The following is a 22544-nucleotide window of genomic DNA, read 5'->3' as shown; positions in this document are numbered from 1 at the left end:
ACTTTTCTGAAGTTGTTCCCGATTATGTTTGCGGGCACGTTGAAGTTATGCAGTGCAGCGATGAAGACGTTGATTCGCCTTCTGCATGTTCGAGTCCTGATCCACGACGAAAGAAATTAGCGGAGCGGCAATTCACTGCTGGAAAAGGACGCAAAGCTTCAACGAACGCTCGGAAAACAAATACTTCAAAGTGCTCCCATACACCAGTACGGGGCGACCATGCCACGTTTGACAAAACACTTCCCAGCGAGAGTCCTCCGTCATTGCTAGAGGCATTTCCTGATCTTGCAAACATGAGCCCATTTATGCTGTTCAGCAAATTTATTTCTCCGGAGTATCTTGGTTCACTGGCTGAACTAACTGCAAGATACGCACTTGAAAAGGGGGAGGAGATGGACGTCACAGGAGCGGACATAGGTCAGTTTTTCGGCCTCTTACTTTTCAGCGGGTACCACTCCGTTCCGTCTGAGGACTCGTATTGGAGCACTGCAGAAGATTTTTGTGTGCCTATAGTCGCGACAGTGATGGCCCGCAATAGGTTCCGGCAGCTGCAAAGGTTTTTTCATGTTGTTGACAACATTCAGTTGAAAGCAGGCGAAAAAATAGCCAAACTTCAGCCGTTTTACGACGAAATCTCCAAATGTTTCCGCCAGTTCGGAGTGTTCAATGAAAGCCTCAGCATCGACGAGTCGATGGTGCCCTATTATGGCCACCACTCGTGCAAAATGTTCATTCGCGGTAAACCAATTCAATTTGGGTACAAAATATGGATGATGTGCTCTTCGAATGGGTACCCCTATGCGACAGAAATATCTTGTGGAAGGAACCAGAAGGACGACTAGTCACCTCTCGGGATCAGGGTTGTTAGCAATATGGTCTTGGTCCTGGAAGTGCCTGAACATCACGAAGTCTACTTTGACAACTTCTTCACTTCACACGGCCTCTTGACGAAACTGGCTGACCAGGGGATTCGAGCGACAGTGGCTGTGCAAGGTACAAGAAGCGGTGGTTGTTCACTGAAGAGCTTGAAAAATATCGAAAAGGAAGAAAGAGGATCTTTCCACTACAAGTGTGACGGGGCAGTCTGCGCATGCAGGTGGAATGACAAACCAGTCGTCACAGTTTCTTCTAACCACCTCAGCCACGAGCCTGTTGGAAGTGCGAAACGCCCCTCACGACGCTCAAACAAAAAGGTGGACATTCTTCAACCATAATTGATCAGAAAATACAATGAGGGCAGGGGCGGAGTAGATGTGATGGACCGCCTCCTCGGAAGCTATCGACCGAGAATGAGGAGCAAGAAATGGTGGTGGAACATTTCCAGCAATGGTTTGAATATGGCTGTCGTCGCAGGATGGCTCCTCCACTGCGAGCTTCACAAGGGTAGTGATGCCGCCATGACGCACATCGCCTTTCGGCGGGACGTCACCATGTCCTTGCTGCAGCTCAAGCAAAAACTCACTGTAAGACCTGGACTCCGGGTTCATCCGAGACATGAGGACAGAAAAACTGATGGCCACTACATCATCTCAAACATTCAGGGAAGGTGTGCGGAATGCAAGGAGAATACAACGAATCAGTGCCGGCAGTGCAAAAAGCGGCTGCACAAGAAAGGCTTTGCCGCTTACCACGGTTTGTGATTTGCTCATTGTAGTACAGCCAGTAGTATGAAAGAAGAAATTTTCATAAAGTGTTGTTATAAATTTTATACTTTTCAGAGACATCGTATGACGCTAAATATTATTCTTCAGTTATCCTGAATAAGGAAACCCGACTGAAAAGTCAATAAAAGTTGTTCAAGAGAAAATGTGTGTTTTGCATATGGGAAATGCCAATGTTCCAAAAATGGAACATGCGAAAAAACATGCTTAGTCATTGTGAATGTGGCTGTATTTTTTATCATAGTTAATTTAGAAGGTCAATGCAAAGTATCAACATAAATTTTAGTTTTTTTCCTACTGCTTCATAGTGCGGCATTTAAAAGGTTAAGGGAAACCTTGCCCAGTGATACGGGTTAAATGAGGCTTCTGGTCCACGTATGTGGGCGTGGGTTCGAATCCCACTTCTGACAAACTCTTTTTTTATTTGCTACCAGCACAAAGTCAGTGTCTCCTTTTGCTGGGCTGAAATATCGTATCAGAATGGCCGAGTGGTCTAAGGCGCAAGACTGAAGGGAAACCTTGCTCGGTGATGCGAGTTGAACGAGGCTTCTGATCCACGTATGTGCACGTGGGTTCGAATTCCACTTCTGACAATCTTTTTTTTACTTTACTATCAGCATAAAGTCAGTGTTTTTTTGCTGGGGCTGATATAAGGTGTCAGCATGGCCGAGTGGTCGAAGGCGCCAAACTTAAGGAAAACCTTGCTCAGTGATACGGGTTGAACGAGGCTTCTGGTCAAGGTGTGTGGTCGTGGTTTCGAATCCCACTTTGACAATCTTTTTTTACTTTACTGCCAGCACGAAGTCAGTCTCTTTTTTTGCTGGGGCCGATATATCGTGTCAGAATGGCCGAGTGGTCTAAGGCGCCAGACTCAAGGGAAACCTTGCCCAGTGAAAGGGGTTGAACGAGGCTTCTGGTCCACGTATGTGGGCGTGGTTTCGAATCCCTCTTCTGACAAACTTTTTTTACTTCACTAACAGAACATAGTCAGTGTCTCTTTTTGCTGGGGCTGATATATCGTATCAGAATGGCCGAGTGGTCTAAGGCGCAAGACTGAAGGGAAACCTTGCTCGGTGATGCGAGTTGAACGAGGCTTCTGGTCCACGTATGTGTGCGTGGGTTCGAATCCCACTTCTGACAAACTTTTTTTACTTTACTGCCAGCACGAAGTCAGTCTCTTCTTTTGCTGGGGCTGATATATCGTGTCAGAATGGCCGAATGGTCTAAGGCGCCAGACTCAAGGGAAACCTTGCCCAGTGATACGGGTTGAACGAGGCTTCTGGTCCACGTATGTGGGCGTGGGTTCGAATCCCACTTCTGTCATTTTTTTATATTTACTACCAGCACAGAATCAGCGTCTTCTTTTGCTGAGGCTGACATATCGTATCAGAATGGCCGACTGGTCTAAGGCGCCAGACTTAAAAGAAACCTTGCGCAGTGTTACGGGTTGAACGAGGCTTCTGGTCCACGTATGTGGGCGTGGGTTTGAATCCTAATTCTGACAAACTTTTTTTATTTTAGTACAATAACAAAGCCAGTGTCTCCTTTGATTAGGACTAAAATATCGTGTCAGAATGGCCGAGTGGTCGAAGGCGCCAGACTTAAGGGAAACCTTGCCCAGTGATACGGGTTAAATGAGGCTTCTGGTCCACGTATGTGGGCGTGGGTTCGAATCCCACTTCTGACAAACTCTTTTTTTATTTGCTACCAGCACAAAGTCAGTGTCTCCTTTTGCTGGGCTGAAATATTGTGTCAGAACGGCCGAGTTGTCTAAGGCACCAGACTTAAGGGAAACATTTCCCGTTGATACGGGTTAAACGAGGCTTCTGATCCACAAATGTGCACGTGGGTTCGAATTCCACTTCTGACAATCTTTTTTTTTTACTTTACTACCAGCATAAAGTCAGTGTTTTTTTGCTGGGGCTGATATAAGGTGTCAGCATGGCCGAGTGGTCGAAGGCGCCAAACTTATGGAAAACCTTGCTCAGTGATACAGGTTGAACGAGGCTTCTTGTCAAGGTGTGTGGTCGTGGGTTCGAATCCCACTTCTGACAAACTTTTTTTACTTTACTACCAGCACGAAGTCAGTGTCTTCTTTTGCTGGGGCTGATATATCGTGTCAGAATGGCCGAGTGGTCTAAGGCACCAGACTCAAGGGAAACCTTGCCCAGTGATACGGGTTGAACGAGGCTTCTGGTCCACGTATGTGGGCGTGGGTTCGAATCCCACTTCTGACAATCTTTTTTTTACTTCACTAACAGAACAAAGTCAGTGTCTCCTTTTGCTGGGGCTGATATATCGTATCAGAATGGCCGAGTGGTCTTAGGCGCCAGACTGAAGGGAAACCTTGCGCGGTGATGCGAGTTTAACGAGGCTTCTGGTCCACGTATGTGTGCGTGGGTTTGAATCTCACTTCCGGCATTTTTTTACTTTACTACCAGCACAAAGTCAGTGTCTCCTTTTGCTGGTGCTGAAATATCGTGTCACAATGGCCGAGTGGTCGAAGGCGCCAGACTTAAGGGAAACCTTGTCCAGTGATACGAGTGTAACCAGGCTTCTGGTCCACGTATGTGTGCGTGGGTTCCAATCCCACTTCTGACAAAGTTTTTTTACTTTACTACCAGCCCAAAGTCAGTGTCTCTTTTTGCTGGGCCTGAAATATCCTGTCAGAACGGCCAAGTGGTCTAAGGCTCCAGACTCAATGGAAACCGTGCCCAGTCATACGAGTTGAACGAGGCTTCAGGTCAACGTATGTGTGCGTGGGTGCGAATCCCACTTCTGACAAACTTTTTTTAGTTTACTACCAGAACAAAGTCAGTGTCTTCTTTTGTTGGAGCTTGCAAATTGTGTCAGAACGGCCGAGTTGTCTGAGGCACCAGACTTAAGGGAAATATTGCCCGGTGATACGGGTTAAACGAGGCCTTTGGTCAACGTATGTCGACGTGGGTTCGAATCCCACTTCCGACAAACTCTTTCTTTATTTATTACCAGCACAAAGTCAGTGTCTCCTTTTGCTGGGCTGAAATATTGTGTCAAAATGGCCGAGTGGTCGAAGGTGCTAGACTCAAGGGAAACCGTGCACGGTCATACTAGTTGAACGAGGCTTCTGGTCCACGTATGCGTGCGTGGGTGCGAATCCCACTTCTGACAAACTTTTTTACTTTACTGCCAGAACAAAGTTAGTGTCTTCTTTTGCTGCATCTTATATATCGTGTCAGAACGGCCGGGTTGTCTAAGGCACCAGACTTAAGGGAAACATTGCCCGGTGATACGGTTTAAACGAGGCCTTTGGTCCAAGTATGTCGACGTGGGTTGGAATCCCATTTCTGACAATCTTTTTTTTTACTTTACTACCAGCACGAAGTCAGTCTCTTCTTTTGCTGGGGCTGATATATCGTGTCAGAATGGCCGAGTGGTCTAAGGCGCCAGACTCAAGGGAAACCTTGCCCAGTGATACGGGTTGAACGAGGCTTCCGGTCCACGTATGTGGGCGTGGGTTCGAATCCCACTTCTGACAAACTTTGTTTTACTTCACTAACAGGACAAAGTCAGTGTCTCCTTTTCCTTGGACTGATATATCGTATCAGAATGGCCGAGTGGTGTAAGGCGCCAGACTGAAGGGAAACCTTGCGCGGTGATGCAAGTTTAACGAGGCTTCTGGTCCACGTATGTGTGCGTGGGTTCGAATCTCACTTCCGGCATTTTTTACTTTACTACCAGCACAAAGTCAGTGTCTCCTTTTGCTGGGGCTGAAATACCGTGTCACAATGGCCGAGTGGTCTAAGGCTCCAGACTCAAGGGAAACCTTGCCCAGTGATACGGGTTGAACGAGGCTTCTGGTCCACGTATGTGGGCGTGGGTTCGAATCCTTCTTCTGACAAACTTTTTTTACTTCACTAACAGAACAAAGTCAGTGTCTCCTTTTGCTGGGGCTGACATATCGTATCAGAATGGCTGTGTGGTCTAAGGCGCCAGACTGAAGGAAAACCTTGACCGGTGATGCGAGTTGAACGAGGCTTCTGTTTCACGTATGTGTGCGTGGGTTCGAATCTCACTTCTGACAAACTTTTTTTTACTTTAATACCAGCACGAAGTCAGTGTCTTCTTTTGCTGGGGCTGTGATATCATGTCAGAATGGCCAAGTGGTCTAAGGCGCCAGACTCAAGGGAAACCTTGCCCAGTGATACGGGTTGAACGAGGCTTCTGGTCCACGTACGTGGGCGTGGGTTCGAATCCCACTTCTGACAAACTTTTTTTACTTTACTACCAGAACAAAGTCAGTGTCTCCTTTTGCTGGGCTGAAATATTGTGTCAGATTGGCCGAGTGGTCGAAGGCGCCAGACCTAAGGGAAACCTTGCCCAGTGATACGAGTGTAACGAGGCTTCTGGTCCACGTATGTGTGCGTGGGTTCGAATCCCACTTCTGACAAACTTTGTTTACTTTACTGCCAGCACGAAGTCAGTCTCTTCTTTTGCTGGGGCTGATATATCGTGTCAGAATGGCCGAGTGGTCTAAGGCGCCAGACTCAAGGGAAACCTTGCCCAGTGATACGGGTTGAACGAGGCTTCTGGTCCACGTATGTGGGCGTGGGTTCGAATCCCACTTCTGTCATTTTTTTAATTTACTACCAGCACAGAGTCAGCGTCTTCTTTTGCTGAGGCTGACATATCGTATCAGAATGGCCGAGTGGTCTAAGGCGCCAGACCTAAAAGAAACCTTGCGCAGTGGTACGGGTTGAACGAGGCTTCTGGTCCACGTATGTTGGCGTGGGTTTGAATCCTACTTCTGACAAACTTTTTTTATTTTAGTACAATAACAAAGCCAGTGTCTCCTTTGGTTAGGACTTAAATATCGTGCCAGAATGGCCGAGTGGTCGAAGGAGCCAGACTTAAGGGAAACCTTGCCCAGTGATACGGGTTGAATGAGGCTTCTGGTCCACGTATGTGGGCGTGGGTTCGAATCCCACTTCTGACAAACTCTTTTTATTATTTGCTACCAGCACAAAGTCAGTGTCTCCTTTTGCTGGGCTGAAATATTGTGTCAGAATGGCCGAGTTGTCTAAGGCACCAGACTTAAGAGAAACATTTCCCGGTGATACGGGTTAAACGAGGCTTCTGATCCACGTATGTGCACGTGGGTTCGAATTCCACTTCTGACAATCTTTTTTTACTTTAATACCAGCATAAAGTCAGTGTTTTTTTGCTGGGGCTGATATAAGGTGCCAGTATTGCCGAGTGGTCGAAGGCGCCAAACTTAAGGGAAACCTTGCTCAGTGATACGGGTTGAACGAGGCTTCTGGTCCAGGTGTGTGGTCGTGGGTTCGAATCCCACTTCTGATAATCTTTTTTTACTTTACTGCCAGCACGAAGTCAGTCTCTTCTTTTGCTGGGGCCGATATATCGTGTCAGAATGGACGAGTGGTCTAAGGCTCCAGACTCAAGGGAAACCTTGCCCAGTGATACGGGTTGAACGAGGCTCCTGGTCTACGTATGTGGGCGTGGGTTGAAATCCCACTTCTGAGAAGCTCTTTTTTTCCTTTACTACCAGAACAAATTCAGTGTCTCCTTTTGCTGGGCTGAAATATCGTGTCAGAATGGCCGAGTGGTCCAAGGCGTCAGACTCAAAGAAAAGCTTGCCCAGTGATACGGATTGAACAAGGCTTCTGGTCTACGTATGTGGGCGTGGGTTGAAATCCCACCTCTCAGAAGCTCTTTTTTTACTTTACTACCAGCACAAAGTCAGTGTCTCCTTTTGCTGGTCCGAAATATCCTGCCAGAACGGCCGAGTGGTCTAAGGCTCCAGACTCAAGCGAAACCTTGCCCAGTGATACGGGTTGAACGAGGCTTCTGGTCTACGTATGTGGGCGTGGGTTCGAATCCCACTTCTGACAATCCTTTTTTACTTTACTACCAGAACAATGTCAGTGTCTCCTTTTCTGGGCTGATATGTCGTGTCCGAAGGGCCGAGTGGTCTAAGGCGCCAGACTCAAGGGAAACCTTGCTCTGTGATACGGGTTGAACGAGGCTTCTGGTACAGGTGTTTGGGCGTGGGTTCAAATCCCACTTCTGACAAACTCTTTTTTTACTTTATTACGAGCATAAAGTCAGTGTCATCTTTTGCTGGGGCTGATATATCGCATCAGATTGGCCGAGTGGTCTAAGGCGCCAGACTCAAGGGAAACCTTGCCGAGTGATACGAGTTGAACGAGGCTTCTGGTCCACGTATGTGTGCGTGGGTTCGAATCCCTCTTCTGACGAACTTTTTTTTACTTCACTAACAGAACAAAGTCAGTGTCTCCTATTGCTAGGCCGATATATCGTGTCCGAATGGCTGAGTGGTCTAAGGCGCCAGTCTGAAGGGAAACCTTGCCTGGTGATGCGAGTTGCACGAGGCTTCTGGTCCACGTATGTGTGCGTGGGTTCGAATCTCACTTCTGTCAATTTTTTTTAATTTACTACCAGCACAAAGTCAGTGTCTCCTTTTGCTGGGCTGAAATATTGTGTCGGAATGGCCGAGTGGTCGAAGGTGCTAGACTCAAGGGAAACCTTGCCCAGTCATACGAGTTGAACGAGGATTCTGGTCCACGTATGTGTGCGTGGGTTCGAATCCCACTTCTGACAAAATTTTTTAATCTACTACCAGAAGAAAGTCAGTGTCTCCTTTTGCTGGGCTGAAATATCGTGTCAGAATGGCCGAGTGGTCCAAGGCGCCAGACTTAAGGGAAACCTTGCCCCAGTGATACGTGTTGAACGAGGCTTCTGGTCTACGTATGTGGGCGTGTGTTGAAATCCCACTTCTGAGAAGCTCTTTTTTTTACTTTACTACCAGCACAAAGTCAGTGTCTCCTTTTGCGGGGGCTGAAATATCGTATCAGAATGGCCGAGTGGTCTAAGGCTCTATACTCAAGGGAAACCTTGCCCAGTGATACGATTGTAACGAGGCTTCTGGTCCATGTATGTGTGCGTGGGTTCGAATCCCAATTCTGACAAACTTTTTTTACTTTACTACCAGCACGTAGTCAGTGTCTTCTTTTGCGGCGGCTGATATATCGTGTGAGATTGGCCGAGTGGTCTAAGGCGCCAGACTCAAGGGAAACCTTGCCCAGTGATACGGGTTGAACGAGGCTTCTGGGCCACGTAATTGGACGTGGGTTCGAATCCCACTTCTGACAAACTTTCTTTTACTTCACTAACAGAACAAAGTCAGTGTCTCCTTTTGCTGGGGTTGATATATCTTATCAGAATGACCGAGTGGTCTAAGGCGCCAGACTGTAGGGAAACCTTGCTCGGTGATGCGAGTTGAAGGAAGCTTCTGGTCCACGTAGGTGTGCGTGGGTTCGAATCTCACTTCCGTCAATTTTTTTTACTTTACTACCAGCACAGAGTCAGAGTCTTCTTTTGCTGAGGCTGACATATCGTATCAGAATGGCCGAGTGGTCTAAAGCGCCAGACTCAAGGTAAACCTTGCGCAGTGATACGGGTTGAACGAGGCTTCTGGTCAACGTATGTGTGCGTGGGTGCGAATCCCACTTCTGACAAACTTTTTTACTTTACTACCAGAACAAAGTCAGTGTCTTCTTTTGCTGCAGCTTATATATCGTGTCAGAACGGCCGAGTTGTCTAAGGCACCAGACTTGAGGGAAACATTGACCGGTGATACGGGTTAAATGAGGCCTTTGGTCCAAGTATGTCGACGTGGGTTGGAGTACCACTTCTGACAAACTTTTTTTACTTCACTAACAGAACAAAGTCAGTGTCTCCTTTTGCTGGGGCTGATTTATCGTATCAGAATGGCCGAGTGGTCTAAGGCGCCACACTGAAGGGAAACTTTGCGCGGTGATGCGAGTTTAACGAGGCTTCTGGTCCACGTATGTGTGCGTGGGCTCGAATCCCACTTCTGACAAACTTTTTTTACTTTAATACCAGCCTGAAGTCAGTGTCTTCTTTTGCTGGGGCTGGGATATCGTGTCAGAATGGCCAAGTGGTCTAAGGCGCCAGACTCAAGGGAAACCTTGCCCAGTGATACGGGTTGAACGAGGCTTCTGGTCCACGTACGTGGGCGTGGGTTCGAATCCCACTTCTGACAAACTTTTTTTACTTTACTACCAGCACAGAGTCTGCGTCTTCTTTTGCTGAGGCTGACATATCGTGTCAGAATGGCTGCCTGGTTTAAGGCGCCAGACTCAAGGGAAACCTTGCCCAGTGATACGGATTGAACGAGGCTTCTGGTCTACGTATGTGGGCGTGGGTTCAAATCCCCCTTCAGACAATTTTTTTTAATTTACTACCAGCACAAAGTCAGTGTCTTCTTTTGCTGAACTGAAATATTGTCTCAGAATGGCCGAGTGGTCGAAGGTGCTATACTCAAGGGAAACCTTGCCCAGTCATACTAGTTGAACGAGGCTTCTGGTCCACGTATGTGTGCGTGGGTTCGAATCCCACTTCTGACAAATTTTTGTAATCTACTACGAGAACAAAGTCACTGTCTTCTTTTGCTGGGGCTGATATATCGTGTTAGAATGGCCGAGTGGTCTAAGGCGCCAGACTCAAGGGAAACCTTGCCCAGTGATAGAGGTTGAACGAGGCTTCTGGTCCACGTATGTGGGCGTGGTTTCGAATCCCTCTTCTGACAAACTTTTTTTACTTTACTACCAGCACAGAGTCAGCGTCTTCTTTTGCTGAGGCTGATATATCGTATCAGAATGACCGAGTGGTCTAAGGCGCCAGACTGAAGGGAAACCTTGCGCGGTGATGCGAGTTTAACGAGGCTTCTGGTCCACGTATGTGTGCGTGGGTTCGAATCCCACTTCTGACAAACTTTGTTTACTTTATTACCAGCACGAAGTCAGTGTCTTCTTTTGCTGGGGCTGGGATATCGTGTCAGAATGGCCAAGTGGTCTAAGGCGCCAGACTCAAGGGAAACCTTGCCCAGTGATACGGGTTGAACGAGGCTTCTGGTCCACGTACGTGGGCGTGGGTTCGAATCCCACTTCTGACAAACATTTTTCACTTTACTGCCAGCACAGAGTCAGTGTCTTCTTTTGCTGAGGCTGACATATCGTGTCAGAATGGCCGCCTGGTTTAAGGCGCCAGACTCAAGGGAAACTTTGCCTGGTGATACGAGTTGAACGAGGCTTCTCGTCCACGTATGTGGGCGTGGGTCCATTCCCCCTTCAGACATTTTTTTTTAATTTACTACCAGCAAAAGTCAGTGGCTCCTTTTGCTGAACTGAAATATTGTGTCAGAATGGCCGAGTGGTCGAAGGTGCTATACTCAAGGGAAACCTTGCCCAGTCATACGAGTTGAACGAGGCTTCTGGTCCACGTATGTGTGCGTGGGTTCAAATCCCACTTCTGACAATTTTTTGTAATCTACTACGAGAACAAAGTCACTGTCTTCTTTTGCTGGGGCTGATATATCGTGTCAGAATGGCCGAGTGGTCTAAGGCGCCAGACTCAAGGGAAACCTTGCCCAGTGAAAGGGGTTGAACGAGGCTTCTGGTCCACGTATGTGGGCGTGGTTTCGAATCCCTCTTCTGACAAACTTTTTTTACTTCACTAACAGAACATAGTCAGTGTCTCTTTTTGCTGGGGCTGATATATCGTATCAGAATGGCCGAGTGGTCTAAGGCGCAAGACTGAAGGGAAACCTTGCTCGGTGATGCGAGTTGAACGAGGCTTCTGGTCCAAGTATGTGTGCGTGGGTTCGAATCTCACTTCCGTCAATTTTTTTTTACTTTACTACCAGCAAAGAGTCAGCGTCTACTTTTGCTGAGGCTGACATATCGTATCAGAATGGCCGAGTGGTCCAAGGCTCCAGACTCAAGGGAAACCTTGCCCAGTGATACGGGTTGAACGAGGCTTCTGGTCCACGTATGTGGGCGTGGGTTCGAATTCTATTCTGACAAACTTTTCTTTTACTTTACTGCTGGAACAAAGTCAGTGTCTCCTTTTGCTGGGCTGAAATATCGTATCAGAATGGCCGAGTGGTCTAAGGCGCAAGACTGAAGGGAAACCTTGCTCGGTGATGCGAGTTGAACGAGGCTTCTGATCCACGTATGTGCACGTGGGTTCGAATTCCACTTCTGACAATCTTTTTTTTACTTTACTATCAGCATAAAGTCAGTGTTTTTTTGCTGGGGCTGATATAAGGTGTCAGCATGGCCGAGTGGTCGAAGGCGCCAAACTTAAGGAAAACCTTGCTCAGTGATACGGGTTGAACAAGGCTTCTGGTCAAGGTGTGTGGTCGTGGTTTCGAATCCCACTTTGACAATCTTTTTTTACTTTACTGCCAGCACGAAGTCAGTCTCTTTTTTTGCTGGGGCCGATATATCGTGTCAGAATGGCCGAGTGGTCTAAGGCGCCAGACTCAAGGGAAACCTTGCCCAGTGATACGGGTTGAACGAGGCTTCTGGTTCACGTTTGTGGGCGTGGGTTCGAATCCAACTTCTGACAAACTTTTTTTACTTGACTAACAGAACAAAGTCAGTGTATCCTTTTGCTGGGGCTGATATATCGTATCAGAATGGCCGAGTGGTCTAAGGCGCAAGACTTAAGGGAAATATTGCCCGGTGATACGGGTTAAACGAGGCCTTTGGTCCACGTATGTCGACGTGGGTTCGAATCCCACTTCTGACAAACTCTTTTTTTATTTATTACCAGCACAAAGTCAGTGTCTCCTTTTGCTGGGCTGAAATATTGTGTCAGAATGGCCGAGTGGTCGAAGGTGCTAGACTCAAGGGAAACCGTGCACGGTCATACTAGTTGAACGAGGCTTCTGGTCCACGTATGTGTGCGTGGGTGCGAATCCCACTTCTGATAAACTTTTTTACTTTACTGCCAGAACAAAGTTAGTGTCTTCTTTTGCTGCATATTATATATCGTGTCAGAACGGCCGAGTTGTCTAAGGCACCAGACTTAAGGGAAACATTGCCCGGTGATACGGTTTAAACGAGGCCTTTGGTCCAAGTATGTCGACGTGGGTTGGAATCCCATTTCTGACAATCTTTTTTTCTACTTTACTACCAGCACGAAGTCAGTCTCTTCTTTTGCTGGGGCTGATATATCATGTCAGAATGGCCGAGTGGTCTAAGGCGCCAGACTCAAGGGAAACCTTGCCCAGTGATACAGGTTGAACGAGGCTTCTGGTCCACGTATGTGGGCGTGGGTTCGAATCCCACTTCTGACAAACTTTTTTTTACTTCACTAACAGAACAAAGTCAGTGTCTCCTTTTGCTGGGGCTGATATATCGTATCAGAATGGCCGAGTGGTCTAAGGCGCCAGACTGAAGGGAAACCTTGCGCGGTGATGCGAGTTTAACGAGGCTTCTGGTCCACGTATGTGTGCGTGGGTTCGAATCCCACTTCTGACAAACTTTGTTTACTTTATTACCAGCACGAAGTCAGTGTCTTCTTTTGCTGGGGCTGGGATATCCTGTCAGAATGGCCAAGTGGTCTAAGGCGCCAGACTCAAGGGAAACCTTGCCCAGTGATACGGGTTGAACGAGGCTTCTGGTCCACGTACGTGGGCGTGGGTTCGAATCCCACTTCTGACAAACATTTTTCACTTTACTGCCAGCACAGAGTCAGCGTCTTCTTTTGCTGAGGCTGACATATCGTGTCAGAATGGCCGCCTGGTTTAAGGCGCCAGACTCAAGGGAAACCTTGCCCGGTGATACGAGTTGAACGAGGCTTCTCGTCCACGTATGTGGGCGTGGGTCCATTCCCCCTTCAGACATTTTTTTTAATTTACTACCAGCACAAAGTCAGTGTCTCCTTTTGCTGAACTGAAATATTGTGTCAGAATGGCCGAGTGGTCGAAGGTGCTATACTCAAGGGAAACCTTGCCCAGTCATACGAGTTGAACGAGGCTTCAGGTCCACGTATGTGTGCGTGGGTTCAAATCCCACTTCTGACAATTTTTTGTAATCTACTACGAGAACAAAGTCACTGTCTTCTTTTGCTGGGGCTGATATATCGTGTCAGAATGGCCGAGTGGTCTAAGGCGCCAGACTCAAGGGAAACCTTGCCCAGTGAAAGGGGTTGAACGAGGCTTCTGGTCCACGTATGTGTGCGTGGGTTCGAATCCCTCTTCTGACGAACTTTTTTTTACTTCACTAACAGAACAAAGTCAGTGTCTCCTATTGCTAGGCCGATATATCGTGTCCGAATGGCTGAGTGGTCTAAGGCGCCAGTCTGAAGGGAAACCTTGCCTGGTGATGCGAGTTGCACGAGGCTTCTGGTCCACGTATGTGTGCGTGGGTTCGAATCTCACTTCTGTCAATTTTTTTTAATTTACTACCAGCACAAAGTCAGTGTCTCCTTTTGCTGGGCTGAAATATTGTGTCGGAATGGCCGAGTGGTCGAAGGTGCTAGACTCAAGGGAAACCTTGCCCAGTCATACGAGTTGAACGAGGATTCTGGTCCACGTATGTGTGCGTGGGTTCGAATCCCACTTCTGACAAAATTTTTTAATCTACTACCAGAAGAAAGTCAGTGTCTCCTTTTGCTGGGCTGAAATATCGTGTCAGAATGGCCGAGTGGTCCAAGGCGCCAGACTTAAGGGAAACCTTGCCCCAGTGATACGTGTTGAACGAGGCTTCTGGTCTACGTATGTGGGCGTGTGTTGAAATCCCACTTCTGAGAAGCTCTTTTTTTTACTTTACTACCAGCACAAAGTCAGTGTCTCCTTTTGCGGGGGCTGAAATATCGTATCAGAATGGCCGAGTGGTCTAAGGCTCTATACTCAAGGGAAACCTTGCCCAGTGATACGATTGTAACGAGGCTTCTGGTCCATGTATGTGTGCGTGGGTTCGAATCCCAATTCTGACAAACTTTTTTTACTTTACTACCAGCACGTAGTCAGTGTCTTCTTTTGCGGCGGCTGATATATCGTGTGAGATTGGCCGAGTGGTCTAAGGCGCCAGACTCAAGGGAAACCTTGCCCAGTGATACGGGTTGAACGAGGCTTCTGGGCCACGTAATTGGACGTGGGTTCGAATCCCACTTCTGACAAACTTTCTTTTACTTCACTAACAGAACAAAGTCAGTGTCTCCTTTTGCTGGGGTTGATATATCTTATCAGAATGACCGAGTGGTCTAAGGCGCCAGACTGTAGGGAAACCTTGCTCGGTGATGCGAGTTGAAGGAAGCTTCTGGTCCACGTAGGTGTGCGTGGGTTCGAATCTCACTTCCGTCAATTTTTTTTACTTTACTACCAGCACAGAGTCAGAGTCTTCTTTTGCTGAGGCTGACATATCGTATCAGAATGGCCGAGTGGTCTAAAGCGCCAGACTCAAGGTAAACCTTGCGCAGTGATACGGGTTGAACGAGGCTTCTGGTCAACGTATGTGTGCGTGGGTGCGAATCCCACTTCTGACAAACTTTTTTACTTTACTACCAGAACAAAGTCAGTGTCTTCTTTTGCTGCAGCTTATATATCGTGTCAGAACGGCCGAGTTGTCTAAGGCACCAGACTTGAGGGAAACATTGACCGGTGATACGGGTTAAATGAGGCCTTTGGTCCAAGTATGTCGACGTGGGTTGGAGTACCACTTCTGACAAACTTTTTTTACTTCACTAACAGAACAAAGTCAGTGTCTCCTTTTGCTGGGGCTGATTTATCGTATCAGAATGGCCGAGTGGTCTAAGGCGCCACACTGAAGGGAAACTTTGCGCGGTGATGCGAGTTTAACGAGGCTTCTGGTCCACGTATGTGTGCGTGGGCTCGAATCCCACTTCTGACAAACTTTTTTTACTTTAATACCAGCCTGAAGTCAGTGTCTTCTTTTGCTGGGGCTGGGATATCGTGTCAGAATGGCCAAGTGGTCTAAGGCGCCAGACTCAAGGGAAACCTTGCCCAGTGATACGGGTTGAACGAGGCTTCTGGTCCACGTACGTGGGCGTGGGTTCGAATCCCACTTCTGACAAACTTTTTTTACTTTACTACCAGCACAGAGTCTGCGTCTTCTTTTGCTGAGGCTGACATATCGTGTCAGAATGGCTGCCTGGTTTAAGGCGCCAGACTCAAGGGAAACCTTGCCCAGTGATACGGATTGAACGAGGCTTCTGGTCTACGTATGTGGGCGTGGGTTCAAATCCCCCTTCAGACAATTTTTTTTAATTTACTACCAGCACAAAGTCAGTGTCTTCTTTTGCTGAACTGAAATATTGTCTCAGAATGGCCGAGTGGTCGAAGGTGCTATACTCAAGGGAAACCTTGCCCAGTCATACTAGTTGAACGAGGCTTCTGGTCCACGTATGTGTGCGTGGGTTCGAATCCCACTTCTGACAAATTTTTGTAATCTACTACGAGAACAAAGTCACTGTCTTCTTTTGCTGGGGCTGATATATCGTGTTAGAATGGCCGAGTGGTCTAAGGCGCCAGACTCAAGGGAAACCTTGCCCAGTGATAGAGGTTGAACGAGGCTTCTGGTCCACGTATGTGGGCGTGGTTTCGAATCCCTCTTCTGACAAACTTTTTTTACTTTACTACCAGCACAGAGTCAGCGTCTTCTTTTGCTGAGGCTGATATATCGTATCAGAATGACCGAGTGGTCTAAGGCGCCAGACTGAAGGGAAACCTTGCGCGGTGATGCGAGTTTAACGAGGCTTCTGGTCCACGTATGTGTGCGTGGGTTCGAATCCCACTTCTGACAAACTTTGTTTACTTTATTACCAGCACGAAGTCAGTGTCTTCTTTTGCTGGGGCTGGGATATCGTGTCAGAATGGCCAAGTGGTCTAAGGCGCCAGACTCAAGGGAAACCTTGCCCAGTGATACGGGTTGAACGAGGCTTCTGGTCCACGTACGTGGGCGTGGGTTCGAATCCCACTTCTGACAAACATTTTTCACTTTACTGCCAGCACAGAGTCAGTGTCTTCTTTTGCTGAGGCTGACATATCGTGTCAGAATGGCCGCCTGGTTTAAGGCGCCAGACTCAAGGGAAACCTTGCCTGGTGATACGAGTTGAACGAGGCTTCTCGTCCACGTATGTGGGCGTGGGTCCATTCCCCCTTCAGACATTTTTTTTTAATTTACTACCAGCAAAAGTCAGTGGCTCCTTTTGCTGAACTGAAATATTGTGTCAGAATGGCCGAGTGGTCGAAGGTGCTATACTCAAGGGAAACCTTGCCCAGTCATACGAGTTGAACGAGGCTTCTGGTCCACGTATGTGTGCGTGGGTTCAAATCCCACTTCTGACAATTTTTTGTAATCTACTACGAGAACAAAGTCACTGTCTTCTTTTGCTGGGGCTGATATATCGTGTCAGAATGGCCGAGTGGTCTAAGGCGCCAGACTCAAGGGAAACCTTGCCCAGTGAAAGGGGTTGAACGAGGCTTCTGGTCCACGTATGTGGGCGTGGTTTCGAATCCCTCTTCTGACAAACTTTTTTTACTTCACTAACAGAACATAGTCAGTGTCTCTTTTTGCTGGGGCTGATATAGCGTATCAGAATGGCCGAGTGGTCTAAGGCGCAAGACTGAAGGGAAACCTTGCTCGGTGATGCGAGTTGAACGAGGCTTCTGGTCCAAGTATGTGTGCGTGGGTTCGAATCTCACTTCCGTCAATTTTTTTTTACTTTACTACCAGCAAAGAGTCAGCGTCTACTTTTGCTGAGGCTGACATATCGTATCAGAATGGCCGAGTGGTCCAAGGCTCCAGACTCAAGGGAAACCTTGCCCAGTGATACGGGTTGAACGAGGCTTCTGGTCCACGTATGTGGGCGTGGGTTCGAATTCTATTCTGACAAACTTTTCTTTTACTTTACTGCTGGAACAAAGTCAGTGTCTCCTTTTGCTGGGCTGAAATATCGTATCAGAATGGCCGAGTGGTCTAAGGCGCAAGACTGAAGGGAAACCTTGCTCGGTGATGCGAGTTGAACGAGGCTTCTGATCCACGTATGTGCACGTGGGTTCGAATTCCACTTCTGACAATCTTTTTTTTACTTTACTATCAGCATAAAGTCAGTGTTTTTTTGCTGGGGCTGATATAAGGTGTCAGCATGGCCGAGTGGTCGAAGGCGCCAAACTTAAGGAAAACCTTGCTCAGTGATACGGGTTGAACAAGGCTTCTGGTCAAGGTGTGTGGTCGTGGTTTCGAATCCCACTTTGACAATCTTTTTTTACTTTACTGCCAGCACGAAGTCAGTCTCTTTTTTTGCTGGGGCCGATATATCGTGTCAGAATGGCCGAGTGGTCTAAGGCGCCAGACTCAAGGGAAACCTTGCCCAGTGATACGGGTTGAACGAGGCTTCTGGTTCACGTTTGTGGGCGTGGGTTCGAATCCAACTTCTGACAAACTTTTTTTACTTGACTAACAGAACAAAGTCAGTGTATCCTTTTGCTGGGGCTGATATATCGTATCAGAATGGCCGAGTGGTCTAAGGCGCAAGACTTAAGGGAAATATTGCCCGGTGATACGGGTTAAACGAGGCCTTTGGTCCACGTATGTCGACGTGGGTTCGAATCCCACTTCTGACAAACTCTTTTTTTATTTATTACCAGCACAAAGTCAGTGTCTCCTTTTGCTGGGCTGAAATATTGTGTCAGAATGGCCGAGTGGTCGAAGGTGCTAGACTCAAGGGAAACCGTGCACGGTCATACTAGTTGAACGAGGCTTCTGGTCCACGTATGTGTGCGTGGGTGCGAATCCCACTTCTGATAAACTTTTTTACTTTACTGCCAGAACAAAGTTAGTGTCTTCTTTTGCTGCATATTATATATCGTGTCAGAACGGCCGAGTTGTCTAAGGCACCAGACTTAAGGGAAACATTGCCCGGTGATACGGTTTAAACGAGGCCTTTGGTCCAAGTATGTCGACGTGGGTTGGAATCCCATTTCTGACAATCTTTTTTTCTACTTTACTACCAGCACGAAGTCAGTCTCTTCTTTTGCTGGGGCTGATATATCATGTCAGAATGGCCGAGTGGTCTAAGGCGCCAGACTCAAGGGAAACCTTGCCCAGTGATACAGGTTGAACGAGGCTTCTGGTCCACGTATGTGGGCGTGGGTTCGAATCCCACTTCTGACAAACTTTTTTTTACTTCACTAACAGAACAAAGTCAGTGTCTCCTTTTGCTGGGGCTGATATATCGTATCAGAATGGCCGAGTGGTCTAAGGCGCCAGACTGAAGGGAAACCTTGCGCGGTGATGCGAGTTTAACGAGGCTTCTGGTCCACGTATGTGTGCGTGGGTTCGAATCCCACTTCTGACAAACTTTGTTTACTTTATTACCAGCACGAAGTCAGTGTCTTCTTTTGCTGGGGCTGGGATATCCTGTCAGAATGGCCAAGTGGTCTAAGGCGCCAGACTCAAGGGAAACCTTGCCCAGTGATACGGGTTGAACGAGGCTTCTGGTCCACGTACGTGGGCGTGGGTTCGAATCCCACTTCTGACAAACATTTTTCACTTTACTGCCAGCACAGAGTCAGCGTCTTCTTTTGCTGAGGCTGACATATCGTGTCAGAATGGCCGCCTGGTTTAAGGCGCCAGACTCAAGGGAAACCTTGCCCGGTGATACGAGTTGAACGAGGCTTCTCGTCCACGTATGTGGGCGTGGGTCCATTCCCCCTTCAGACATTTTTTTTAATTTACTACCAGCACAAAGTCAGTGTCTCCTTTTGCTGAACTGAAATATTGTGTCAGAATGGCCGAGTGGTCGAAGGTGCTATACTCAAGGGAAACCTTGCCCAGTCATACGAGTTGAACGAGGCTTCAGGTCCACGTATGTGTGCGTGGGTTCAAATCCCACTTCTGACAATTTTTTGTAATCTACTACGAGAACAAAGTCACTGTCTTCTTTTGCTGGGGCTGATATATCGTGTCAGAATGGCCGAGTGGTCTAAGGCGCCAGACTCAAGGGAAACCTTGCCCAGTGAAAGGGGTTGAACGAGGCTTCTGGTCCACGTATGTGGGCGTGGTTACGAATCCCTCTTCTGACAAACTTTTTTTACTTCACTAACAGAACATAGTCAGTGTCTCTTTTTGCTGGGGCTGATATATCGTATCAGAATGGCCGAGTGGTCTAAGGCGCAAGACTGAAGGGAAACCTTGCTCGGTGATGCGAGTTGAACGAGGCTTCTGGTCCACGTATGTGTGCGTGGGTTCGAATCCCACTTCTGACAAACTTTTTTTACTTTACTGCCAGCACGAAGTCAGTCTCTTCTTTTGCTGGGGCTGATATATCGTGTCAGAATGGCCGAATGGTCTAAGGCGCCAGACTCAAGGGAAACCTTGCCCAGTGATACGGGTTGAACGAGGCTTCTGGTCCACGTATGTGGGCGTGGGTTCGAATCCCACTTCTGTCATTTTTTTAATTTACTACCAGCACAGAATCAGCGTCTTCTTTTGCTGAGGCTGACATATCGTATCAGAATGGCCGACTGGTCTAAGGCGCCAGACTTAAAAGAAACCTTGCGCAGTGTTACGGGTTGAACGAGGCTTCTGGTCCACGTATGTGGCCGTGGGTTTGAATCCTACTTCTGACAAACTTTTTTTATTTTAGTACAATAACAAAGCCAGTGTCTCCTTTGATTAGGACTAAAATATCGTGTCAGAATGGCCGAGTGGTCGAAGGCGCCAGACTTAAGGGAAACCTTGCCCAGTGATACGGGTTAAATGAGGCTTCTGGTCCACGTATGTGGGCGTGGGTTCAAATCCCACTTCTGACAAACTCTTTTTTTATTTGCTACCAGCACAAAGTCAGTGTCTCCTTTTGCTGGGCTGAAATATTGTGTCAGAACGGCCGAGTTGTCTAAGGCACCAGACTTAAGGGAAACATTTCCCGTTGATACGGGTTAAACGAGGCTTCTGATCCACGTATGTGCACGTGGGTTCGAATTCCACTTCTGACAATTTTTTTTTTACTTTACTACCAGCATAAAGTCAGTGTTTTTTTGCTGGGGCTGATATAAGGTGTCAGCATGGCCGAGTGGTCGAAGGCGCCAAACTTATGGAAAACCTTGCTCAGTGATACAGGTTGAACGAGGCTTCTTGTCAAGGTGTGTGGTCGTGGGTTCGAATCCCACTTTGACAATCTTTTTTTACTTTACTGCCAGCACGAAGTCAGTCTCTTTTTTTGCTGGGGCCGATATATCGTGTCAGAATGGCCGAGTGGTCTATGGCACCAGACTCAAGGGAAACCTTGCCCAGTGATACGGGTTGAACGAGGCTTCTGGTCCACGTATGTGGGCGTGGGTTCGAATCCCACTTCTGACAAACTTTTTTTTACTTCACTAACAGAACAAAGTCAGTGTCTCCTTTTGCTGGGGCTGATATACGTATCAGAATGGCCGAGTGGTCTTAGGCGCCAGACTGAAGGGAAACCTTGCGCGGTGATGCGAGTTTAACGAGGCTTCTGGTCCACGTATGTGTGCGTGGGTTTGAATCTCACTTCCGGCATTTTTTTACTTTACTACCAGCACAAAGTCAGTGTCTCCTTTTGCTGGTGCTGAAATATCGTGTCACAATGGCCGAGTGGTCGAAGGCGCCAGACTTAAGGGAAACCTTGCCCAGTGATACGAGTGTAACCAGGCTTCTGGTCCACGTATGTGTGCGTGGGTTCCAATCCCACTTCTGACAAAGTTTTTTTACTTTACTACCAGCCCAAAGTCAGTGTCTCTTTTTGCTGGGCCTGAAATATCCTGTCAGAACGGCCAAGTGGTCTAAGGCTCCAGACTCAATGGAAACCGTGCCCAGTCATACGAGTTGAACGAGGCTTCAGGTCAACGTATGTGTGCGTGGGTGCGAATCCCACTTCTGACAAACTTTTTTTAGTTTACTACCAGAACAAAGTCAGTGTCTTCTTTTGTTGGAGCTTGCAAATTGTGTCAGAACGGCCGAGTTGTCTGAGGCACCAGACTTAAGGGAAATATTGCCCGGTGATACGGGTTAAACGAGGCCTTTGGTCAACGTATGTCGACGTGGGTTCGAATCCCACTTCCGACAAACTCTTTCTTTATTTATTACCAGCACAAAGTCAGTGTCTCCTTTTGCTGGGCTGAAATATTGTGTCAGAATGGCCGAGTGGTCGAAGGTGCTAGACTCAAGGGAAACCGTGCACGGTCATACTAGTTGAACGAGGCTTCTGGTCCACGTATGCGTGCGTGGGTGCGAATCCCACTTCTGACAAACTTTTTTACTTTACTGCCAGAACAAAGTTAGTGTCTTCTTTTGCTGCATCTTATATATCGTGTCAGAACGGCCGGGTTGTCTAAGGCACCAGACTTAAGGGAAACATTGCCCGGTGATACGGTTTAAACGAGGCCTTTGGTCCAAGTATGTCGACGTGGGTTGGAATCCCATTTCTGACAATCTTTTTTTTTACTTTACTACCAGCACGAAGTCAGTCTCTTCTTTTGCTGGGGCTGATATATCGTGTCAGAATGGCCGAGTGGTCTAAGGCGCCAGACTCAAGGGAAACCTTGCCCAGTGATACGGGTTGAACGAGGCTTCTGGTCCACGTATGTGGGCGTGGGTTCGAATCCCACTTCTGACAAACTTTTTTTTACTTCACTAACAGGACAAAGTCAGTGTCTCCTTTTCCTTGGGCTGATATATCGTATCAGATTGGCCGAGTGGTCTAAGGCGCCAGACTGAAGGGAAACCTTGCGCGGTGATGCAAGTTTAACGAGGCTTCTGGTCCACGTATGTGTGCGTGGGTTCGAATCTCACTTCCGGCATTTTTTTACTTTACTACCAGCACAAAGTCAGTGTCTCCTTTTGCTGGGGCTGAAATACCGTGTCACAATGGCCGAGTGGTCTAAGGCTCCAGACTCAAGGGAAACCTTGCCCAGTGATACGGGTTGAACGAGGCTTCTGGTCCACGTATGTGGGCGTGGGTTCGAATCCCTCTTCTGACAAACTTTTTTTACTTCACTAACAG

General features: G+C 47.7%; 1 protein-coding gene and 31 non-coding genes across 32 annotated transcripts; all 32 read left to right on the top strand.

The window, feature by feature from the left end:
- Window positions 1–872: 872 nt before the first annotated feature.
- Window positions 873–1640, top strand: LOC142791582 (uncharacterized). Its single transcript, XM_075885503.1, has 2 exons — window positions 873–993; window positions 1354–1640. The coding sequence occupies exons 1-2, from the start codon at window positions 873–875 to the stop codon at window positions 1638–1640; spliced, it is 408 nt and encodes a 135-aa protein (XP_075741618.1).
- An 859-nt stretch (window positions 1641–2499) lies between these two features.
- On the top strand, window positions 2500–2618 carry TRNAL-CAA (transfer RNA leucine (anticodon CAA)). The gene is made up of 2 exons: window positions 2500–2537; window positions 2573–2618. It is a non-coding gene; the product is annotated as a tRNA-Leu (tRNA).
- A 247-nt stretch (window positions 2619–2865) lies between these two features.
- On the top strand, window positions 2866–2984 carry TRNAL-CAA (transfer RNA leucine (anticodon CAA)). The gene is made up of 2 exons: window positions 2866–2903; window positions 2939–2984. It is a non-coding gene; the product is annotated as a tRNA-Leu (tRNA).
- A 245-nt stretch (window positions 2985–3229) lies between these two features.
- On the top strand, window positions 3230–3348 carry TRNAL-UAA (transfer RNA leucine (anticodon UAA)). The gene is made up of 2 exons: window positions 3230–3267; window positions 3303–3348. It is a non-coding gene; the product is annotated as a tRNA-Leu (tRNA).
- Window positions 3349–3779: 431 nt separating this feature from the next.
- Window positions 3780–3898, top strand: TRNAL-CAA (transfer RNA leucine (anticodon CAA)). The gene is made up of 2 exons: window positions 3780–3817; window positions 3853–3898. It is a non-coding gene; the product is annotated as a tRNA-Leu (tRNA).
- Window positions 3899–5059: 1161 nt separating this feature from the next.
- TRNAL-CAA (transfer RNA leucine (anticodon CAA)) lies at window positions 5060–5178 on the top strand. The gene is made up of 2 exons: window positions 5060–5097; window positions 5133–5178. It is a non-coding gene; the product is annotated as a tRNA-Leu (tRNA).
- Window positions 5179–5789: 611 nt separating this feature from the next.
- On the top strand, window positions 5790–5908 carry TRNAL-CAA (transfer RNA leucine (anticodon CAA)). Its single transcript has 2 exons — window positions 5790–5827; window positions 5863–5908. It is a non-coding gene; the product is annotated as a tRNA-Leu (tRNA).
- A 246-nt stretch (window positions 5909–6154) lies between these two features.
- Window positions 6155–6273, top strand: TRNAL-CAA (transfer RNA leucine (anticodon CAA)). The gene is made up of 2 exons: window positions 6155–6192; window positions 6228–6273. It is a non-coding gene; the product is annotated as a tRNA-Leu (tRNA).
- A 244-nt stretch (window positions 6274–6517) lies between these two features.
- Window positions 6518–6636, top strand: TRNAL-UAA (transfer RNA leucine (anticodon UAA)). Its single transcript has 2 exons — window positions 6518–6555; window positions 6591–6636. It is a non-coding gene; the product is annotated as a tRNA-Leu (tRNA).
- A 797-nt stretch (window positions 6637–7433) lies between these two features.
- TRNAL-CAA (transfer RNA leucine (anticodon CAA)) lies at window positions 7434–7552 on the top strand. Its single transcript has 2 exons — window positions 7434–7471; window positions 7507–7552. It is a non-coding gene; the product is annotated as a tRNA-Leu (tRNA).
- A 611-nt stretch (window positions 7553–8163) lies between these two features.
- On the top strand, window positions 8164–8282 carry TRNAL-CAA (transfer RNA leucine (anticodon CAA)). Its single transcript has 2 exons — window positions 8164–8201; window positions 8237–8282. It is a non-coding gene; the product is annotated as a tRNA-Leu (tRNA).
- A 1346-nt stretch (window positions 8283–9628) lies between these two features.
- Window positions 9629–9747, top strand: TRNAL-CAA (transfer RNA leucine (anticodon CAA)). Its single transcript has 2 exons — window positions 9629–9666; window positions 9702–9747. It is a non-coding gene; the product is annotated as a tRNA-Leu (tRNA).
- A 793-nt stretch (window positions 9748–10540) lies between these two features.
- On the top strand, window positions 10541–10659 carry TRNAL-CAA (transfer RNA leucine (anticodon CAA)). Its single transcript has 2 exons — window positions 10541–10578; window positions 10614–10659. It is a non-coding gene; the product is annotated as a tRNA-Leu (tRNA).
- Window positions 10660–11084: 425 nt separating this feature from the next.
- Window positions 11085–11203, top strand: TRNAL-CAA (transfer RNA leucine (anticodon CAA)). The gene is made up of 2 exons: window positions 11085–11122; window positions 11158–11203. It is a non-coding gene; the product is annotated as a tRNA-Leu (tRNA).
- Window positions 11204–11997: 794 nt separating this feature from the next.
- Window positions 11998–12116, top strand: TRNAL-CAA (transfer RNA leucine (anticodon CAA)). Its single transcript has 2 exons — window positions 11998–12035; window positions 12071–12116. It is a non-coding gene; the product is annotated as a tRNA-Leu (tRNA).
- Window positions 12117–12730: 614 nt separating this feature from the next.
- Window positions 12731–12849, top strand: TRNAL-CAA (transfer RNA leucine (anticodon CAA)). Its single transcript has 2 exons — window positions 12731–12768; window positions 12804–12849. It is a non-coding gene; the product is annotated as a tRNA-Leu (tRNA).
- Window positions 12850–12914: 65 nt separating this feature from the next.
- TRNAF-GAA (transfer RNA phenylalanine (anticodon GAA)) lies at window positions 12915–13033 on the top strand. The gene is made up of 2 exons: window positions 12915–12952; window positions 12988–13033. It is a non-coding gene; the product is annotated as a tRNA-Phe (tRNA).
- Window positions 13034–13097: 64 nt separating this feature from the next.
- On the top strand, window positions 13098–13216 carry TRNAL-CAA (transfer RNA leucine (anticodon CAA)). The gene is made up of 2 exons: window positions 13098–13135; window positions 13171–13216. It is a non-coding gene; the product is annotated as a tRNA-Leu (tRNA).
- A 425-nt stretch (window positions 13217–13641) lies between these two features.
- Window positions 13642–13760, top strand: TRNAL-CAA (transfer RNA leucine (anticodon CAA)). The gene is made up of 2 exons: window positions 13642–13679; window positions 13715–13760. It is a non-coding gene; the product is annotated as a tRNA-Leu (tRNA).
- Window positions 13761–14005: 245 nt separating this feature from the next.
- On the top strand, window positions 14006–14124 carry TRNAL-CAA (transfer RNA leucine (anticodon CAA)). Its single transcript has 2 exons — window positions 14006–14043; window positions 14079–14124. It is a non-coding gene; the product is annotated as a tRNA-Leu (tRNA).
- Window positions 14125–15470: 1346 nt separating this feature from the next.
- Window positions 15471–15589, top strand: TRNAL-CAA (transfer RNA leucine (anticodon CAA)). The gene is made up of 2 exons: window positions 15471–15508; window positions 15544–15589. It is a non-coding gene; the product is annotated as a tRNA-Leu (tRNA).
- A 793-nt stretch (window positions 15590–16382) lies between these two features.
- TRNAL-CAA (transfer RNA leucine (anticodon CAA)) lies at window positions 16383–16501 on the top strand. Its single transcript has 2 exons — window positions 16383–16420; window positions 16456–16501. It is a non-coding gene; the product is annotated as a tRNA-Leu (tRNA).
- Window positions 16502–16926: 425 nt separating this feature from the next.
- Window positions 16927–17045, top strand: TRNAL-CAA (transfer RNA leucine (anticodon CAA)). The gene is made up of 2 exons: window positions 16927–16964; window positions 17000–17045. It is a non-coding gene; the product is annotated as a tRNA-Leu (tRNA).
- A 794-nt stretch (window positions 17046–17839) lies between these two features.
- Window positions 17840–17958, top strand: TRNAL-CAA (transfer RNA leucine (anticodon CAA)). Its single transcript has 2 exons — window positions 17840–17877; window positions 17913–17958. It is a non-coding gene; the product is annotated as a tRNA-Leu (tRNA).
- Window positions 17959–18572: 614 nt separating this feature from the next.
- Window positions 18573–18691, top strand: TRNAL-CAA (transfer RNA leucine (anticodon CAA)). The gene is made up of 2 exons: window positions 18573–18610; window positions 18646–18691. It is a non-coding gene; the product is annotated as a tRNA-Leu (tRNA).
- A 65-nt stretch (window positions 18692–18756) lies between these two features.
- Window positions 18757–18875, top strand: TRNAF-GAA (transfer RNA phenylalanine (anticodon GAA)). Its single transcript has 2 exons — window positions 18757–18794; window positions 18830–18875. It is a non-coding gene; the product is annotated as a tRNA-Phe (tRNA).
- Window positions 18876–18939: 64 nt separating this feature from the next.
- Window positions 18940–19058, top strand: TRNAL-CAA (transfer RNA leucine (anticodon CAA)). The gene is made up of 2 exons: window positions 18940–18977; window positions 19013–19058. It is a non-coding gene; the product is annotated as a tRNA-Leu (tRNA).
- Window positions 19059–19849: 791 nt separating this feature from the next.
- TRNAL-CAA (transfer RNA leucine (anticodon CAA)) lies at window positions 19850–19968 on the top strand. Its single transcript has 2 exons — window positions 19850–19887; window positions 19923–19968. It is a non-coding gene; the product is annotated as a tRNA-Leu (tRNA).
- A 244-nt stretch (window positions 19969–20212) lies between these two features.
- On the top strand, window positions 20213–20331 carry TRNAL-UAA (transfer RNA leucine (anticodon UAA)). Its single transcript has 2 exons — window positions 20213–20250; window positions 20286–20331. It is a non-coding gene; the product is annotated as a tRNA-Leu (tRNA).
- Window positions 20332–20759: 428 nt separating this feature from the next.
- On the top strand, window positions 20760–20878 carry TRNAL-CAA (transfer RNA leucine (anticodon CAA)). The gene is made up of 2 exons: window positions 20760–20797; window positions 20833–20878. It is a non-coding gene; the product is annotated as a tRNA-Leu (tRNA).
- Window positions 20879–22038: 1160 nt separating this feature from the next.
- On the top strand, window positions 22039–22157 carry TRNAL-CAA (transfer RNA leucine (anticodon CAA)). The gene is made up of 2 exons: window positions 22039–22076; window positions 22112–22157. It is a non-coding gene; the product is annotated as a tRNA-Leu (tRNA).
- A 245-nt stretch (window positions 22158–22402) lies between these two features.
- On the top strand, window positions 22403–22521 carry TRNAL-CAA (transfer RNA leucine (anticodon CAA)). The gene is made up of 2 exons: window positions 22403–22440; window positions 22476–22521. It is a non-coding gene; the product is annotated as a tRNA-Leu (tRNA).
- Window positions 22522–22544: the final 23 nt, after the last annotated feature.

The sequence above is a fragment of the Rhipicephalus microplus genome, chromosome 2, assembly GCF_043290135.1.
Source record: "Rhipicephalus microplus isolate Deutch F79 chromosome 2, USDA_Rmic, whole genome shotgun sequence".
Taxonomy (NCBI): Eukaryota; Metazoa; Arthropoda; class Arachnida; order Ixodida; family Ixodidae; genus Rhipicephalus; species Rhipicephalus microplus.
The sequence above is the reverse complement of the archived record's forward strand: the minus strand, read 5'-3'. Positions and strand labels throughout refer to the sequence as shown.

Coding starts and splice junctions, on each gene's coding strand:
- LOC142791582 (XM_075885503.1), top strand. CDS start 873: ATGGTCTTGGTCCTGGAAGTGCCTGAACATCACGAAGTCTACTTTGAC. Junction 994..1,353: donor AGCGACAGTGGCTGTGCAAG/GTACAAGAAGCG, acceptor CTGTCGTCGCAG/GATGGCTCCTCCACTGCGAG.